This window comes from Pagrus pagrus, assembly GCF_965226575.1.
Source record: "Pagrus pagrus genome assembly, chromosome: 16".
NCBI lineage: Eukaryota > Metazoa > Chordata > Actinopteri > Spariformes > Sparidae > Pagrus > Pagrus pagrus.
In genome coordinates, this window is record NC_140200.1 from 2,213,221 (window position 1) to 2,231,154 (window position 17,934).

A 17,934-nucleotide genomic window follows, 5' to 3' on the forward strand; every position below is an offset into this window, starting at 1 on the left:
ACCAAATCGTGTGAAAATTGCCCTGAATTGGTGTCGTCTGATCTCTGCATTAGTTTGTTAACCTCTCATAGGTAGACTAAAACAATTTCAAATTGAGCATGTGTTTAATTAACCTTTAAAAATGGAAATGTTATATATATAAGTCACTGATAAGTCTAGTTACTTAACAGATTGAATGTAGTTACACCCCTGTGAGTCACACACAGAAACCTTGCATGTATAACAGACATTGTAATCCTTGCTACACTCACATGTAGACACACACTGACAAATTTCACATGAACACACCCTGGAGACACGGCGTGGAAGAGATCCAGGCTGAGGCCGGTTGCGAGTGCTGAGCGTATCATTTGTGGGCCGGCTGCTAAGTGAACACACTTGCCTGTAGTTACCAAGTTTCACACAAAAATGGCTCTGACCTCTCTCGTCGGTACGGAACAAGATGGGCCTGATAAGCGTTTTGCATTTTGGGGCTAAACCAGTCTGGCTATGTGGATTAGCTGGCGTCACTCATGTTTTTCCAGTTTCACTGCATCCTAGGGCCTTCTACTGAACATGTGTGTGTCTTCTAATGTTTTTGTGTTCATGTTTATGTACTCATAGTGGTTCTGTGGATGGATGTGTTCCCCACAAAGCATGCAGAACATTAATACTGACTGACATATCATCTTTTTCCAATCTTGGCTCACTTGCCATACACATTGCAAAACCCTCTGCAAACAAAGAGCTCCAGTCATGTTAAAGCTTGGATTGCCACCTTCTTGAGCGTTGGCAGGGGTTACTACCACACCTCATCATAACAACGGTTGCTATGTTTAGGCCTACCTGTATATTTTGCTGGTGAGTTATATGTATGACCAAAGAGTGAGGCATTTATTTCTCTGTGAAAAGGGATGCAGGGACGCTGTAAATCAATTTCGCTACAGGAACAGCACAGACACTTTGAGCCCTGGGTAAACGTAGGTGAGCTCACTGAGTACAGACAGTTCTCATTTGAGTCGGGGTGTTTTATATGTTGACCCTGCATACTGACATGTGGGTCTAGTATTTTCAAAACACACACATACACACACTTGAATTCCATTTATAAATTACAGGCTGGTATTAGAGGTTAATAGCTGCAGTGTGCTTCCATGACCACCTGCTGTTGGCGTGATGGGAAATGACTTTTCCTCTCTAGAAAAACAATTTCTATCATCTTTTTGACTGTGGTATTTCTGGAAAGACCTGGTCACTAATTTATGTGTCAGATGTAGATGTAGGGAACTAGATCTAGCTTTGTGTGTGTGTGTGTATGTGCACATATTTGTATGTGTCTGTATGCGCTTTGTTGTGGACAGGGCCTGTGGGCTCCTGGCTCAGAGATGAAAGACATTTCTCATGTGGCTGGTTTAGTGGAGCTCCTGAGTCAGCATGCAGCTACTAATCAGTGTTTGCTCCCTCTCAGCTAGCCTGACTCTGCCCCCCCCCTGCTCTCTGGCCTGCCACCCTGATAGCTGCGACTTTTGTAATTAAGAGTTAAACCAGAATGGGCTCAAGATGCATGCGTTTGAAAAACTACCAGTCAACTTTAACTTGCCACATCGATTTAGATGAAGAAGACGGGGTGATGAAGCAAGGCAGTTAAAATTACTGAGAGATGGCCTAGTTGTTGTCCCAACAGCACTGGTCTTTGAGTATAAACCCTTTTGAATCGGGATGGCGGCTGAATGGGAAACACCAGCAGTGTCCAAAGATGTGTCTCTAGATGTAGAGTCTACTTCAGTTACGATAACTCTTTAGGAGAAATATTGCCCTTTGTGTTGAGAGGGAAGGGGCAAATGAGAGTGGATAGTTTGTGTGCACAGCGCTGAATTAATGGAGCCCTCCTTTTGAGATAATAGCATTTATTGATGTGTCTGTCCTCAATAAAAGATGTCAATATAGACTTCCTGAAGGGATATAGATCTTGGTAATTCAGTTAGCTTAGTAATGTTGTGTCGTCATATGTAAGACACTTTCGCTGGCTAGTAACGATAAATATTTAATATTGATGTAAATTCTTATTACAAAAATCTGAAGAATTCAACACTTTCGTGATTTCCACTTATTTATTATTTCCTTAAAGCCAAACCTCCAGTCGGTTTGTCTTTGCGTTAAACGGTCGATGTTCTCTGGAGGTGTGGTTAATAGTCATACCTAACCCGTCACTAGCATGGAAAAGCAATAGCATGAATATTAGCAGGGATAGTGATAGCTGTCACTCAAACAGAAGTTCTTCCTGTGTATCCAGGAGCTGCAGAGTTTATTCATGGTCAGACTGTGACCTGTACCGTACATTTACTGCCACTGGAGAACTTCTCTGTACCTTGTTTCCATGTCAACTTTGCTGATGTTTTTGCAACCATGGCTGAGGGCGGTGACTGTGTAGTTGTGACATCACAACTCTACAGAGGTCCTGGCAGCTCGTTAAAAAGCACAGTCTCTGAAAACGGGCTGTGTGCATACTTTCACAGTAATTACATAGCACCTTAATCTACTTTATTATCAAAAAAGGGTTACATAGGTGCTTTAAAACATAAGCATGTGACGCTGATGATTATGATCGCTTTTTTGTGGGGGAGAAATCACAAATAGACTCCTTTTGTACCTTGAAATAAACAAGACTGACAAATTGTGAGAAAGCCTTTTTATTCACACAGTAGCTGAATCCAGTCATAAATATTTTGTGCATGACCCAGTCTTTGAATACAAAGACTGTCTTTTTTCTCTGAGGCTATGTAAGTGCAGTCCCGAGGAGAACCTCAACAGTTAAAAACGACCATATTAATAGATTTAATCTCTCGCCTAATCATTTGATACTGCAGCATAATTGTGTGGCTTTCATACATGAATTAATGTGAATCCAAGGGGGATTTAGCTGCTCGATATTATCTTTGCTCTGGCAAACATGCCATGTCAGGTTAGAGATGCTGGCTGAAGACAGAGATAAAAGAATCAAATGTTGTTGCTGAGGAATTACCACCGACACCCAACCAAAAGGTGGCACATTACACTATTTACTTATGAATTTGTCTGCCAGCCATTTTGGAAGTTAAAGGGTAGGGGCGTGGATCTTTGGCAATCGCGCGCTTCGATTTGCTTTCGATTTTTGGGTGTCTGATCCGATTCACAATTGATTATTGATTGAATGAATAGAAAATGAGGCACGCTTTTCAGTCTTTTGCTGAGCAGAAGCAGAGTTTTTGATGTCAAACACACGCATCCGCAGAGATTTCTTCACCACAGAGTTTAACGTGTTGATGCTGGGGTGTGTGTTTGTTAGCTTGTTAGCAGTTGTCAGCTGGTCTTGTTTGTTACTGCTGACCGCTGCTCTGCTCCATTAACGTTACGTCGTAACATCTGATGACGGCATAAAAAGTGTTCACAAACATGTGGCCTGCTTAATGTTCGTCTTGCATAGGTAATTATCCACTCAATAAATTAAACCCTATTAAAGGATAACTTTGGTATTTTTCAACCTGGACCCTATCTATAACCTGGGCCCAACAGTGGAAAACCCTCAAAATGCGTCCAATGAAAGTGCTTGTTTTTGCTACAGACAGGCTCAGAATGTAATGTGAATGAGGATGCTAAGTGTCTGATAACATTACGGATTGATTACTTTTGTTAAAGAGTAAGATCCGTTTGGTTAACCAGAAACAGCAGCTATATTGCTCTCACTAAATCCACCATACTCCATTTACAGAATCAGTAATTTTGTCATTACAAAATGACACTCCACTTAAACTTGAGAAAAACAAAATAAAACTTGCCAAAACCATTTTGGTCTCTCCACTGTTCCAACAATCACCAACTCTGGTTTGGTCGAAATAAAAACTTAATCCTCCTCGTTGGATGTAAAAATACTTTGGCTCCACACGCTGTTTCCCCCCTGCTGCTCTTCTGATGTCTCCTTCCTCTCCATTTCCACCATACTGGACCAATTTCAAAACTTGTTGTCCCCATTAGTCACTTAGACACAAAAACATGAGAAAATGGGGTCTGGTTTGAAAAATACAGAAATTACCCTAAACATGTGATCAGCCCGTTCTGATTCAAAGACATTAATGTGATTGCAAAATCGATGAATCAGTAAGTTGACACTTCCTTATGGAGGACAGTCCTCAAAAATGTCTTTGAAATATTTGACCAGTTTTTTTTTGTGTGTTTTTTTTTTAATAAAACATGCTCAAAGACACATCTTGATATACTGAGATGGGTTAGTGGTTGTATTGTGCAGAAAATTAAATTTATAGATTTTATTCCACTAGCCAGCTGTACTGTAGTCTTGACTGCAGTTTGGAGGTGTTATGTTGTTTTTAACAAAGCATCTTGGGTCTCTTCAGGTCAGCATGCCGTGTATCATTCTCTGTCCTAGATTTATTTTTTGTTGGAAACTGTGCTGTTGGATTGTTAGATAATGCATGGAGAAAGGGAAGGGTCCTCAAGAACACTGTGAGAAAGACCAATTTAGTTGTCCGTCCCCGCCTTGTTTGTCTTCATTTTTGCAGGCTTGTGGTGATGTACTGGTCAATTGCCTGAAGCTGACTCACCCTCCCTAAAAACAACATTGTCGATCGGCCACTAGTTGGAATGTTTCTGATCTGTAACTGGCAGGAAAATGATGAAATGACCAAGCATTTTTCCCACGTAAGGTGTTCCCAGCCTTACTCAGTGTGATGGCTGAGTTGCTTGTGTTTATGTGTGTACCATAGTCTGTAGTTATGCGTGCCTGGACATGGCACACTGCTTTCCCTCTACCCTGCAGTCATAGCAAGCCAGGCCAGCTGTCAGTGGAGTCAGGAGGGAGTGTGAGTGGAGAGGTTGTTCAGCTATGAGTGACCTGTTTGTTTTATTTCAGCAGGCTTTCCCCTGTTTCACAGTGGGAGAATGCCCTTTTCCTCAACACTAGCGCTTCTGTAAAGTCATGGCAACCAGATGAGTTTAGCATGATGTTTTGCCAGTGAGGGATTGCAGACGGACCCAGAGTGTCAACTTTTGGCTGGTGGTCAGCACACACACGCACGCACACACACACACACACACACACACACACACACACATGCAGACGAAGACACAGAAGCAGCTGCCAAAAGCAAGAAAAGTTTGTATAGCAGATGTAGATTTTGTCTTTTGTTAACCAAAAGAGCTACTGTATGTAAAGGTCAAACACTGAAGTGTATTTGTATGTGAATGATCGCTTGTTTGTGTGCTAATAATGCTAAACCAGGCTAATCCTGCTGCTTAAATACACGCAGACAGCATGCTTTTCAAAAAAAAAGTTAAGTTAGACTTCTCTATGTTATCGGTCAATCGGGTGTATCTGTGTAATCATTATATGGACCTTTGTGAACTTGCAGCCACTCCAGGTTATCCTTGGCATGCTGGGATCACGTAAACCAGGAAGTGGTTGAATAGCTCTTCACAAATGAGGGAAACGCTGATTTTGTCAGCCATAGATGAAATCTGTGGAGCTTTGTGAGGGAATGCCAGCGACTCTTGTAGATCCTACCGAGTCCTTTTCCCACCAGGAACCACGACTGCAGGCGCAACAATGGCTAGCTTTATCATTCAGCCTCTGTGCGTCCGGTGTCATGTGCTATAGAGAGGGCCAGGTGGTCACTAATACTGTAATAAAGCACATTTGGAAAGGCATGACAGCCTCTCATGAGTTGTGGGAATATTGTCAGACCCTAGTTGCTTAATCCATGTGACTAACACAATAACACAAAAACACATTTACATTTGGTCATAGGATAAGGGCCCCTTATTATAATGCTTCATCCGGCCATCATTACAGTTTACCATCAACAGATATTAGGGATTCATCTGATGAGCAGAAGAAGTCAAATATAGCCAGGGTTGATCAGGTTATTTGTTATAATGTTATAATATTTCGTATTTCATGCAAGGTGGGACACCGCCTTAATAAAAGGCTGCTTTAAACCCTGAAAGTCAGTGAGCATAAAATGATCTTTTTGATTGGATTTAAAATTGGCCTGATTCCTGAGTGTACTTGATATTTCCTTAATCTGCAGTGAATTCAGTGAATCGTACTTGCGCCCCTTTTGTGTTCTGTAGACATGGTTTAAAAAAACAACCCTGTCCTCTCTGCTTTATGTCCTTCAGACATCCCTTTTGGCTGATTTTAATTAACCTGACGTCTGTCTTTCTTCTCTCTGCAGCTAAACCCTTCACATCCAAAGTGAAGCAGATGCGCCTGCACAAGGAAGACTTTGAGATCCTGAAGGTGATTGGACGAGGAGCCTTTGGAGAGGTAATATACCCTCTAGTTTTTGCTCTCAACTGAACCATGCAGCAATCCATTACCGTCCAAGTTGAGAACCTGCAATTTGGTTTTCCCCTATTTGTCTTTTGTACAACAAACAGGTGTTATGGGATAGTTTGGAGCATTTTCTCAAACGTACATCATCTGCAGTGTATGTTTTTTGTCATCTCAAAATCAGGAGATTATGAAGTTCGGTCTGTATTCTCTTTCACCCTTATGCCTTAATACCTGGGTTATAAAAGGCAAGAGTGTTGTTGTGTTGGATAGTGGATTACTTTCTGCTGCATTCCAGCAGCAGTGCGTAGTATTGGTCCGCTGCAGGAGCATGACTCTACTTGCAGCTTGAACAAAAACTTAAAAATTCTTCTTCACACTTAACCCGTGAACAGTAAATGCGTTAGAGCACCAGTGAAAAGCCTCCAGTGTGGTGTATATTTGTGTTTATTTACTTTTTTCTTTTATGTGTGCCTGTAGGGAAGTTGAAATACATTTGTCACTGGGTTTCAGGTAATGATGTCAAAGCTAGGGAATGTTGGAGGGACAGGTATTGTGGTCCTCAGCCAAGACTCTTGCATAATGTATCCTTCAGAAAACTTCTGTCTCCATGCTGATAGTTTCATTATTATGCAGCACATGCCTCTCTAATAAATGATCAGAAAATGTGGGATTTCAACAGTGAATCGATCATCTTGAGCCACCACAGGCTCCCAAACATTTAATCCCTGAAACTGTCTTTCCATATCTGTACAAACAAGTTAGTGAATTCCTCGTAAAGCACCCTGAAGAGAAAGAGATAGAGAAAAAAACAGAAAGTGAGAGATTGATGGATGAAGATGGATACAGACACACCTGGCAGCATGTTGCTGCAGTACAACCACAAAATACTAACATGCTCACTTGTGCCCCTGCAAGGAGTGCTGGTATGTGCATGGGTGAGTCATGTGCCCCAGTGTGTATGTGTGTTTCAGGCATGCGGTGTAATCCATGAATGGTGCGACCTTGTGGTGACATTCCTGTGCCTTTTCACTAAGTCAGCTGTGTCAGTATGGGTTTTGCATGACAGTAAAATTCAATTAGCTTGAGATACGTCACAATCACACATTGCTCTACTTTTATAGTCACCTGACAGAAAAACACTTGTGCAGTGTGTTAGTGTGTTGTGATGTGTCTGGTATTGTAATGGTATAGTTGCCAGAAATGAAGTAGAATGGAAAAAGAGCTCAGTTTGAAGAGGAGGTGGTCCAGATAGTTTACATTGTTGCACAGCTTTTGTTAACAAGTTTGCAACTGGCCACCACTGGCACAAGACTATCTGTGTTTTTTGACGGCTTAATTGCAGTTTAGAGCTGCACACTATGGATTTTTCCCCCCATCTGATACAGATAAGATAACCAATAAGATCAGATTTTTGTATTTTAAAAATAAGTTCATAACCTGTAGTTTACCTGAAGCTTCAAATGTAGTGAGCAAAGACGGAGGATTTAATAATCCACAGCTCTAATAAGATTTGTCCTATTAAAACTGGTAGACTGTTCTCCTCCTCTCTGAACCCTTGTGCAACATGTATTACAGATTTCAGTCATGGTGTTTTCCTCTGAAACTGTAAACGTCTACACCGGCGTCTTCATCTTCGTCTTCTTCGTCTTCGTCTTCTTTGTCCTCATCTTCTTTTGCTTCTTCCTTCTTCTTTCTTCATCCTCTTCTTCTCCTGCTGCTGCTTCTTCTGCTTCTTCCTTTTCTTCTTCTTTAACTGATTTATATTATGCATCCCGAATGCAGATCATTTACGTTGTTTCTTTGTTTTATTTTTGTGTAAATTCTACTATCAAGACAGTGTCACTTCCTATTTTATGTTTTAATTCATTTAAAACTCATCTGGCTCAGAGTATAATTAAATAAGCAAAATACATACACCAGTCTGACATCAAAGATATCTGCAAGGTTGTAAGCGCTGCTACCTTAAAGCACCTGAGAGGTGTTGCAAACCTATAAGCACATTTGCCAGTTTTTCTAAATGACTGTTGGCACCACAAAATGTTCCGGAGTCTTACTATATTACAGTTAGATGACAGCAATAACAGTCATCTGACTTGAGGTCAGACCAAGCAAACATGGAAAATGTGTATTTTGGGAAGACCTAATAAAAGCATTTATGAGGTTATGATTTATTTGTCCTCACTTTTGGAGATTTTTTAAGAGCAGTGAGATACGGGAACAGAGAGTCACGGAGTTAAAAACAGACAGACAGACAGAGACAGAGCCAGGTGGGCAGACACAGGAAAACAAAGAGAAGAAAAAAATACTTGAGAGTTAGAAAGGGAGGCGAGAGAGTTTGAGTGCAGGATGTTTTGATTTCATCCTCCCATTGTCAGCAGCAGATGGAGAAATGGTGCGGGTGGGTGACGCTAAGGAGCTCTCGGATGAATGAACCAGTGTGCACGGGCCTCCTGCCTCTGAGAATGCTCCCATTACGACCCAGTTGCTTCTTCACACAAACTTAAATGGGCCAAATGGGGCTCAGTGGACGGTGTTTGTTCCAAACAATACCAGGGTTAGAGGTTCTGCTCCCAGTGGCTAGCCTCTCTTAAGGTGTGCGTCATCATTAAGTTGTTGTGGAGAGGCATCAGTCAGTGTTGCACTTAATTTTACAGTTTGCTGCATTGAGTCAGAAAACACTTCTTCAAAACCACTTGTCAGCAGCCAAATGCCTGTAAATCTGGCCTTGGCTGTTAGGTCTTTTTAGTTCTGTGGCTATAGAGTGGTGTACAGATGATGTATTTTTGTTGGCTAACCTGGAAGTTAGCATCACCCTGGTTCCCTTGTCAAAAAGCCTGGGAGATTTTTGACCTTATTCCGGGCATATACTGGAAAATCAATTCCAAAACCTCATAGACTTTGAGACGAGGGAACTGGATGTGCAAAAATGCTAACTGATTTGGTATGTTTTCAGTCAATCTCTGCCACTCAGTGAAGTCCTTGGCCTGTGGAATAATGAGATTAACTGCTGTGGTTTGTTTCATGCCCATTCCAGATTGGTGAAACCAAATTTGAAGACTTAGTTGACACCCTGTGCTAACAAATGATCTTAAGTAAGAAACAACCCACAGTACATACTTTTATCCAGGAATACAGACGGGAGCATTGAAGTAAACGCTGTGCATGGTCTTTCCTTGGCCCTGTAGCAGACAGCAGGCCTGACAGGGAGGACAACAAGAAGGAAGGAGCAGTGGAGAGAAGAGATGGAGGAATGGACAAAAACAGCCCGGTGTTGCCAAGAACAGTGCGCTCCCCCCTGTCCTCCTCTCTTCCTCCTCCGTTCCTCCTCTCCTCTGGTGAGGGATCACTAGGGGAAATCCAAACACTGCAGGAATGTTATCATTGTATTGCATTAGCAGCATTCCCCGGCTCATTTAATAGACTACAGACCCCTCTGTTGCATCGGGCGCCTGTGTTTGTTCCACTTCTCATCTGTGTGCACACAGTGCACTTACAAGTTCTTGTCCATCTGTTTACTTGCATACATTTCTTGTGTTTTTTTTTACCCACTATTTATGTATATTCTTGTATGCAATTTACCATTAAAAAGGGCAAATAAAAAATTGACTTTTTTGGATGAATAGATTATTACAGGAATTAAAGGAGGCTCGAAGAAATGAGCCAGGACGTAAGTTTGCATGAACGTGAGCTTTGGCTGTCAGCTTGCAGTGGTTTGTCACCGCAGCTCTTGCAGCTCCTTTTTAGGCAAAAAGTGAAGCCGGAGCTGAGGAAGCTTGTCATGGTAATGTTCAGCAATTATCAGTGAGGGGAAAGTTGGCAGTTGTTATGTTGTTAAGGCGATACAAGAGTGTATGACAAACGCAAAGAGAGAGTGTGAAAGGCAGTGTGTGGTGGTAAAGGAGGTGAAAAGGTATAACTGACTAACGCTTGTAGGTGAGAGGATTTTCTGTATCTACTTAACTTTCAAATATGTAAGTGTGTGAGATTGTGGACGGTGCAGGGCCTCATAATCCATTTAAAAGCAGTTACTCAGTCAATTTCAAGCTTATTTGATTTGAAGTTATTGTAGGTCACAAGTGTGGCCCATATTCAGTGCATCCAGTTGTATAGAGAAATAGTGTGGTGAGTGATGACTGTAAGATGTGATGATCTGACATAATAAAACAAAAACATAATAATGTTAGCTGATTTTCTTTAATAAGTTGTTTTGATATTTAACGACATACTTTAAACGGCTTGTTTGTGATTTTAAAAGTGATAACCACATCGGTGCTCTGTGAACAGATGATTTGTGGCCATTAACAGATCATTGGACACAGTGATGAGAGGAGTGGTCAGATTTTTCTCACAAACTGCAGACTTCGTAGGAAGCTTGAATCATATTTAAGTGTCCAGCTGTGTGTGAGTGTGTGTCTGCGCCCGGGTCCAGGTGGATTGCATCTGTTGGCCTTTAAGGTCAGCACTTTAGTATCTGTGGTCACTTCCTGCTCTTCCCTTCCTCTCCTTGGATTCTCTCTGCTTTCCTTTCTTCTCTGCATCCTGTTCTTTTCTTCACCTCAGCTTCGCTTTCCTCCCAGCTCTCATTTCCCCTCCTCCGGTCCTCTTCCCAATCATCCCTTCGTTAAATCTTCCTTTTCAACTTCATCCTGTTTCGTGGTACAATAGATCTATCTCAGTATAGCCCTCCTCCCCGAGTCTTAAGTTGTTTTAAGGTTTTGTAAATTTTGCTTTTGTGATAATGCAGTGCTGAGATGATGAGATTGAGATGATCTCCCTCTTGTTCTTTTGTTGTTCTACCACAACAAATAATCATAATCAGGAAGACTTATGGGTGTGGTGTTTTTTTTGTACTTTCTGAATTGTTTGTGGATCTGTGAAATATGGTCACACATGTCAACATTAATATCCTGCAGTAGTATTTGTTTTTCCTCTTGTGTCAGGGTCTGTGTTTTTAACCTGCTTCTCATTCTTTGACTAGTTTTGCTGTCACACAAATTGACAGTTTCAAAGTTTTTTTAACGCTTCCACTCTTCTGTCTTTCTTGCAGGTCGCAGTCGTAAAAGTAAGAAACACAGACAAGGTCTTCGCCATGAAGATTCTCAACAAGTGGGAGATGCTGAAGCGAGCTGAGGTGAGCATCTCTTACGCATAGCTTTTGTTTGGTGGCACCAGATCTGTTACTGGTTTCGGATACTGCAGCACTACTGGGTACATCTGTAAAGAAATAATGCTGAGGATTAATGGTAAATAAAAAAAATCTGCTATCAAGAGAAACTGAAACCGTCATTTATGAGCCCTAAAATCAGGCCTACATTGATGAATGCTTACAGAACATGTTGCTGCACGAGCTGCATGTTTTTCTCATCGACCTCTTCCTGACAGTCTGACATTCCTGTCGGTCCCCTGGGTCTTCAATCTTCATGCCTCATACGTCACAGGCCTAAACTGGTCCCTGCTGTGTGTGTGTTTGTGTGTGCAAACGCCTGGACATGGGAAACGATGTAGAGCAGCAGATGTACAGTAGACAGTGGACACTGAGTATGTAATTGTGGTTGTAGACAGATAACATCAAAGCGCCGTGCAAGCATTTTAAATACTGCCAATTAAAGTACAAGATTGGGGGCAATCTTTTCATGTGGTGGTGATTTATTTTATAAAGTGATCAGTTTACATCGCAGTATTCTGAGATCTGATTACTTCACCAGAGAGCCTGACATTAAATCACAGGAGCATGCAGTAGATTACCAGGGTGGTGTAGAAAAATGATCTGCAGAACAGTGACATGCACGTAATACACCGGGTCAGTGGGTCATCATGTTAAGTCAGGAAAGCAAAAAACAACTTGCAATATAATATCCTGGTTACTGAAAAATCTTTGTTGATCTGATTCTGTTTTATGCAATAAATTTTGAACCAAGGCGGCCACATTAATAAGCCATGAGTTATGTAAGACATTATAGCTGGAGGAGTCGCATTCAGACAGGGTTTGAGACACCACTTTTTTTTTTCAATCAAGCTGTGTTAATCAGGTTTCATTCAACTAAGGGGTTTCCTGTTTACATCATGTTAAGAAATCAGGTTAAGCAGAAAGCTGACCTCACTTAGGTTATCTAAATTAAAGTAAATGCGCTGCCAGACAGGACCGAGCTATGGCTGTTGTTACTGTGTAATGTTTTCTTCTCAAGTCTAATCTTTATTGCATCTTTCTTTAGACGGCGTGTTTTCGGGAGGAGCGGGATGTGTTGGTAAATGGGGACTGCCAGTGGATCACCACCCTGCACTACGCCTTCCAGGACGACAACAATCTGGTAACCTTCTCTTTCTTCTTCTGTACAGTCGTGAGCAGGAAATAGTTTTTTTCCCCACCACCCAGCATAAGTATATATTCAGAAATCCCCCTGTTAAACTTCCCGCGGGGAGCTTTTAACCGTTATATATCTGATGTATCCTTTTAGTAACACCCGACTTTACTTCATACTTTTCAGCACATTCAAACTCGGTACTTTCCAAAGTAACAACCACAGTCCTGCATTGTGTAGCTCCACCTGCGACTTTCACTGTTCACCGCCAAGTCCATATATAGAAAACAGCACCACCTCCACATGACGGCTGGTGACCTGCCAGACGCTGACCAGCACATTCACTTCTTACCGCAAAGCACAACATGACTTTGAATTGTGGGAAATTGGGCAACAGAAGGTTACCAGAAAACATTTACATAAAAAAACCAGAAGAATGACTCTTGAGCTCGCTGACTGGTTGCAGACCGAGCTCTTCCTCGCTTTCATTGGCTGTTAGAGGCGATCGTTTGCTCTCTAACCTGACAGTCTGTCCTCTCCCCGTGACCCCGAGTTCAAATGCCAAGACTGCTTGTCATTCCATTTCCCACATTCTCACAACAAATGCTGTACCCTGGACACTCCCCAAGGCTTTAAAAATAAAGAGCGCTGCCCGTCCAGCCGTCTATTTTTAGGGAAACCCTCAAAAGTTTAGGAAGGGTTTAGGTGCTCGCTTGCTGCCCTCAGTGCCCCCCTGTTATAATGATACTGTGAGAAAAAAAAGGAGAGGAAAGTGAGGAGGGTGGGGGGAAGCAGTCTATTTTTTACTTTCTTTATGACTTTCTTCTATTGTTTTCTTCATAAAACATCTCACTTCACTCACAATATGCAGATCTTTTTTGTCTAAAATTATTGATTAGTTCCTGCGCTTTTGCTTTGTACTTTTCCAGTACCTGTCATTGTCATTTAATGTCTGTCTCCTTGTCTCTCTAGTACCTGGTCATGGACTACTATGTGGGTGGCGATCTGCTGACTCTGCTCAGTAAGTTTGAGGACCGGCTGCCGGAGGAGATGGCCAAGTTCTACCTGGCTGAGATGGTGCTGGCCATCGACTCGGTCCACCAGCTACACTACGTCCACAGGTGAGGAGCAGGCGCAGTGTGTGTGTGTATTTTTTTATTTTTTTTTTGAAGAGGAACAGACTGAGCAAAAAGTCCTGGTGATGGATGTTCAGTGTATTTACATTATTCCTGCTGTGTGGGCGATTTTCCAGCTGTGGGGCGCCTCTGCAGCTAAATGAAAATAATTGAAAAAAGTGAAGAGTGTGTGTGTGTGCACGTGTTTGTCTTCAGTCATCACTAAAACTAGTCAATACCACTGAGTAATTATACACTATATTAGTTTGTGTTCCTGTGTGTGTTATTATTTCACTCTTGCACATTCCCATTTGAGGTGTGTGTGTGTGTGTGTGTGTGTGTGTGTGTGTGTGTGTGTGTGTGTGTGTGTGTGTGTGTGTGTGTGTGTGTGTGTGTGTCAGGATTTCAGCACTTCAGAAAATAACCGCAGAGCTGGAAGAAGTGCTCAGATCTGTGATTTAATTAAAAGTGCTAATACAACATGTCATTACAAGTGAAAGTCCTGCGATCAAAAACCTATTTAAGTAAGATGCAGTTTTATCAGCCAAATGTACTCACGGCGACTGTAATCAATATTTTTATCGTAAAAATGTATGAAATACAATATTAGAACAGTTAAAGAGGTTTCATAGTTTCTTTGGAAGCAATGGGCGGATAAAGGTATTCTAGTACCGGGGGATTTATGTGATAAAGGCAGAATGAAATCCTGGTACAGCAATTCGGTCTCCATTAACAACAATTTTGGAGCTATCTTCAAATTAGACATCTCTTGACTAAAACATTTGGTTCCACTACAGCTGCCCCGCCAAGCTCTGACGTTCTCTCCGATGTAGTTAAAATATTTGGTACTGGCCATGAGGCATCAAAATACTACTCCCTGTTGCATAAAAGTTTTGATAGTCATGGCTCTAATCTTAAATCAGCCTGGGAGAATGATCTTAACCTATCATCATTCACAGAGCAGGAATGGAGCAACATTTAAAAGAACTACAAGAAAACATCACAGGAACTCAGAGCGAGACTAGTGCAGTTTAAAATTATAAACGGAGCATATTGGTCCCAGGGTGAAATTAAGAGACAGAATTGCTGGAGGTGTGGGACGAGCGTTGGCACACTCCTGCCCTGTTGCACAAAACTTCTGGTCTGCCGTGTATGAGAATACCAAAATGATCCTTAAATTAGACATCGCATTCTGCCCTGCCTTGTTTGTTTTGGGTGATCCTCTCCCTCTAAAGTCCTCGCCTGCACCTCACGCAGACTGAGTTCAGACATCCCTCATGTTGGGGAGAAAACTTATCATGACAGAATGGAAGGCGATCACCTTACCGCCAGCCAGGGTGTGGTTTTCTCAACTGGGTATTGTGGCTGCACATGAGGGCCTCTCCTTTAGGCTCACCAATCAGGTGGAGAAATACTACACTAAGTGGGTGAATTACATCTCCTTCATTAAAGGTCCTGATGCAACTGTATGACAACATACCGGCTCAAATCCTTGGAAGTTATATTTTAAAATGTGACACACGTTATGTACACTTCTGCAAAAGATTAACTAATTAATTAGTTTGTATTTATTTTATTAAATATAGTTTTTTCATTTATGTATCTATTTTTTTTAGCATTGTCAAATGTATTTTTGCCAGTTTGTCTCTTATTGTCTACTGTCTGACTTCATAACTGTAACCTCCTCATTCCTTGTATTTTATTTCTGTTTTCATATATTAATACGGCGTATGCTGTTGGAGGTTTGTTTTTCTGTTCTAAAGGAGAAAAAAAAAGAAGTTTCATAGCAATGAGCCAAAGAATATTATCACTTGCGCTCCCCTTGGCTTTACAGAGTTGTGTACCAAGTTTCAGCTAATTGTTTAGTTGTCGGGCAGCAACTTTACTGTTTTGGTTCAAAACCCAACCGGCTCAGCAGACGGGCGCATCCAGTGACTTACTGATAAACATAGTGGAGCATGTAGCAGCTAAAAAGCCAGATATTTCCCACGAGAGTTGGTAGAGGCCCAAAGCAGAGATAAAAGAGGGAATATTGGCCTCACATTGATCAGGTGGCCAGTATTGAATGATAATGTCGCTCTGTAACTGTTAGTTGTACAAATAAGCAACAGCATCAACTGAAAAGATGTCGTGTTCACAGCTAATTTCAGTGACTCAAAGATCTGCTGTGGCAGGTTCAAAGATTAAAAAGTCCTTGTTATGCAGTAAAATAACCCCGGTGACTGATACCACTAAATATGCCATTATTATTGTTTTAACTACTTTATATGCAGTCCGGTAGTTTAATCCCACAGTTCCTATCCTAGGAGGCGGCCCCCTCCGAAAGGTCAGGAGATAAATCTGAGGGCTTGTGAAAAGATTAATGGGGTCGAAACAAGGAAAAACAAAGTTATATTATTTTTTAAGACTTTTCTCAAAACTTTTTGTGGATCCTCTTTGGTCCTCAAACAGTTATTTAAATCTTCGGCGTACCTGCTAACAACTAATAGACATCTGAAATTAGACAATTAGCCCAAACTACACGCCGTCTTTCGTAATGAATCCCCTGGGATTAAAGTTGGGAACCACTCGTTAATTCTGTTGCACTATTATCATATTTTTTTGAGATGCAACATCTTAATTTGACAAGTAACTATATCTGTCAGATAAAATGTCTCACTCCAGACACTTTGACTCATTCACTCATTTCCCTGATTTGAAAACAATTAAAAACAAGAATCTAAATCAGACTGTTCACACCCTGTGGCTCTTGAAACCAACCATCTTATTCTCTAGCATACGTAAATGCCAAAAGAATTTTTCAGCTAAAAGAAGATGCCCTTGGGAGCAGGAAGTCGGTTTCTGCTAGACAGGAAGTGGTTACATCGGCATGCTATCACAATTACAGTGTTTCTTTCGCTGGAGGCTCGTCACAGCAATTTTGTTCAAGGGGCAAGCAAAGGATGGACAGACCGAGGGACAGATGAGAGACGGATAGAGAACAAGGGAGGGTCAGAGGAAGGGTAGGATAAGGCTCAGCTGCTCGGTGGGAGAATGTCCTGGGTGTGTCTTCACTCGCTCAGATCTCTAATACACCAAGTGGAAAGGCAGACGGAAAGAGACGCGCCGAGAGACGACGACAGAGTGATAGAGAGATGTAGATATAAATGTATAAGTAAAGAAAGGGAGTGAATGAGAAGAGAGCGGGGAGCCACTAATTGCATGGTGTTATCTGGGGGCCGTGGGTGGGGGTTGGCGGAGGCAGCGGAGATGGAGAAGTGGATGGAAGGGAAAAAGGGACAGGGAGGAGGGGACGGCACTGTTTCTCTTTAAGTCCCCTCGTGGATGCTTTGGGACAGTAATGATGGGGTATGGGAGGTGTGTGGGTGGGGGTGTGGTGCTGTTACCTCCTCCTATGTACCAACCCCCAACTCCTCCTTTGCTCTCTCTTTCTCAGTCACACACACGATCGTGAGAGATTTGTGTGCTCGCTTTGTGGAGGGTGGAGACGGCCAGGCAGGTCCCCTGAGGAGGGTGTGTCCTGCTGGCTGGGCCCGTCTGATGAGTGTGCCTGCACGTGCATGAGGGTGTGTGTGTGTGTGTGTGTGTGTTTATCTCAGTAATGATGTGCATGTGTGTTTTGTGTCGTTCCTATTCTCATGACTAAGTTCGAGTACAATGCATTAACCCTGTAATTTAAAGGCTCTAATGTCCATTAAACCGAAAACCAACCACCCTCTATTCATTGCTCACTTTCAGTTACAGCAAACACAACACACACACAACCAGGCCACTGACGAGGAATATAAGTGGGCAGGTTGTGGCTGCAGTGCGATCATTTTCTCACTTCTTCTCTTGGGAATTGCAGTTTTAAATGGCCTGTGTTGCCAGTTTCCTTGTAGCACACTCCTAAAAAAAAAAAAAAAAGTAGTCAGAACATTTAAATGAAAATTTGGATCTTTGAGCACTATGTTTTTTTCAGAGCCGCCACAATACGGATTATTAATAATCGAGGAGACCATTAAGAGATATTTAGAGAAACATTTTCAGTAAAATTGAAAACTTGTTGTCAAAATGTAGAATAACCAGTGATAGAATGTAACTAAGTATAACTTAAGTACAATATTGAGTTGCTCGTTCTTAACTTGAGTATTTCAAATTTCTGCTACTTTATTCTTCCACTTCCACACAGTCTGGAGGTAAATATTGTACTTTTTACTCCATTAATACGTTA

At 41.8% G+C, this 17,934-nt stretch overlaps 1 protein-coding gene across 9 annotated transcripts in view; it reads left to right on the plus strand.

Moving 5' to 3' along the window:
- cdc42bpab (CDC42 binding protein kinase alpha (DMPK-like) b) overlaps positions 1–17,934 on the plus strand; it is a 77,220-nt gene that overhangs the window by 24,107 nt on the left and 35,179 nt on the right. For all 9 annotated transcript variants that reach the window (XM_084378219.1, XM_084378216.1, XM_084378218.1 and 6 more), the window contains 4 exons: positions 6,207–6,298; positions 11,355–11,438; positions 12,520–12,615; positions 13,579–13,727. In XM_084378219.1, coding sequence (XP_084234345.1) covers positions 6,207–6,298; positions 11,355–11,438; positions 12,520–12,615; positions 13,579–13,727 — 421 coding nt within the window. The remainder of the gene's footprint in view (positions 1–6,206; positions 6,299–11,354; positions 11,439–12,519; positions 12,616–13,578; positions 13,728–17,934) is intronic.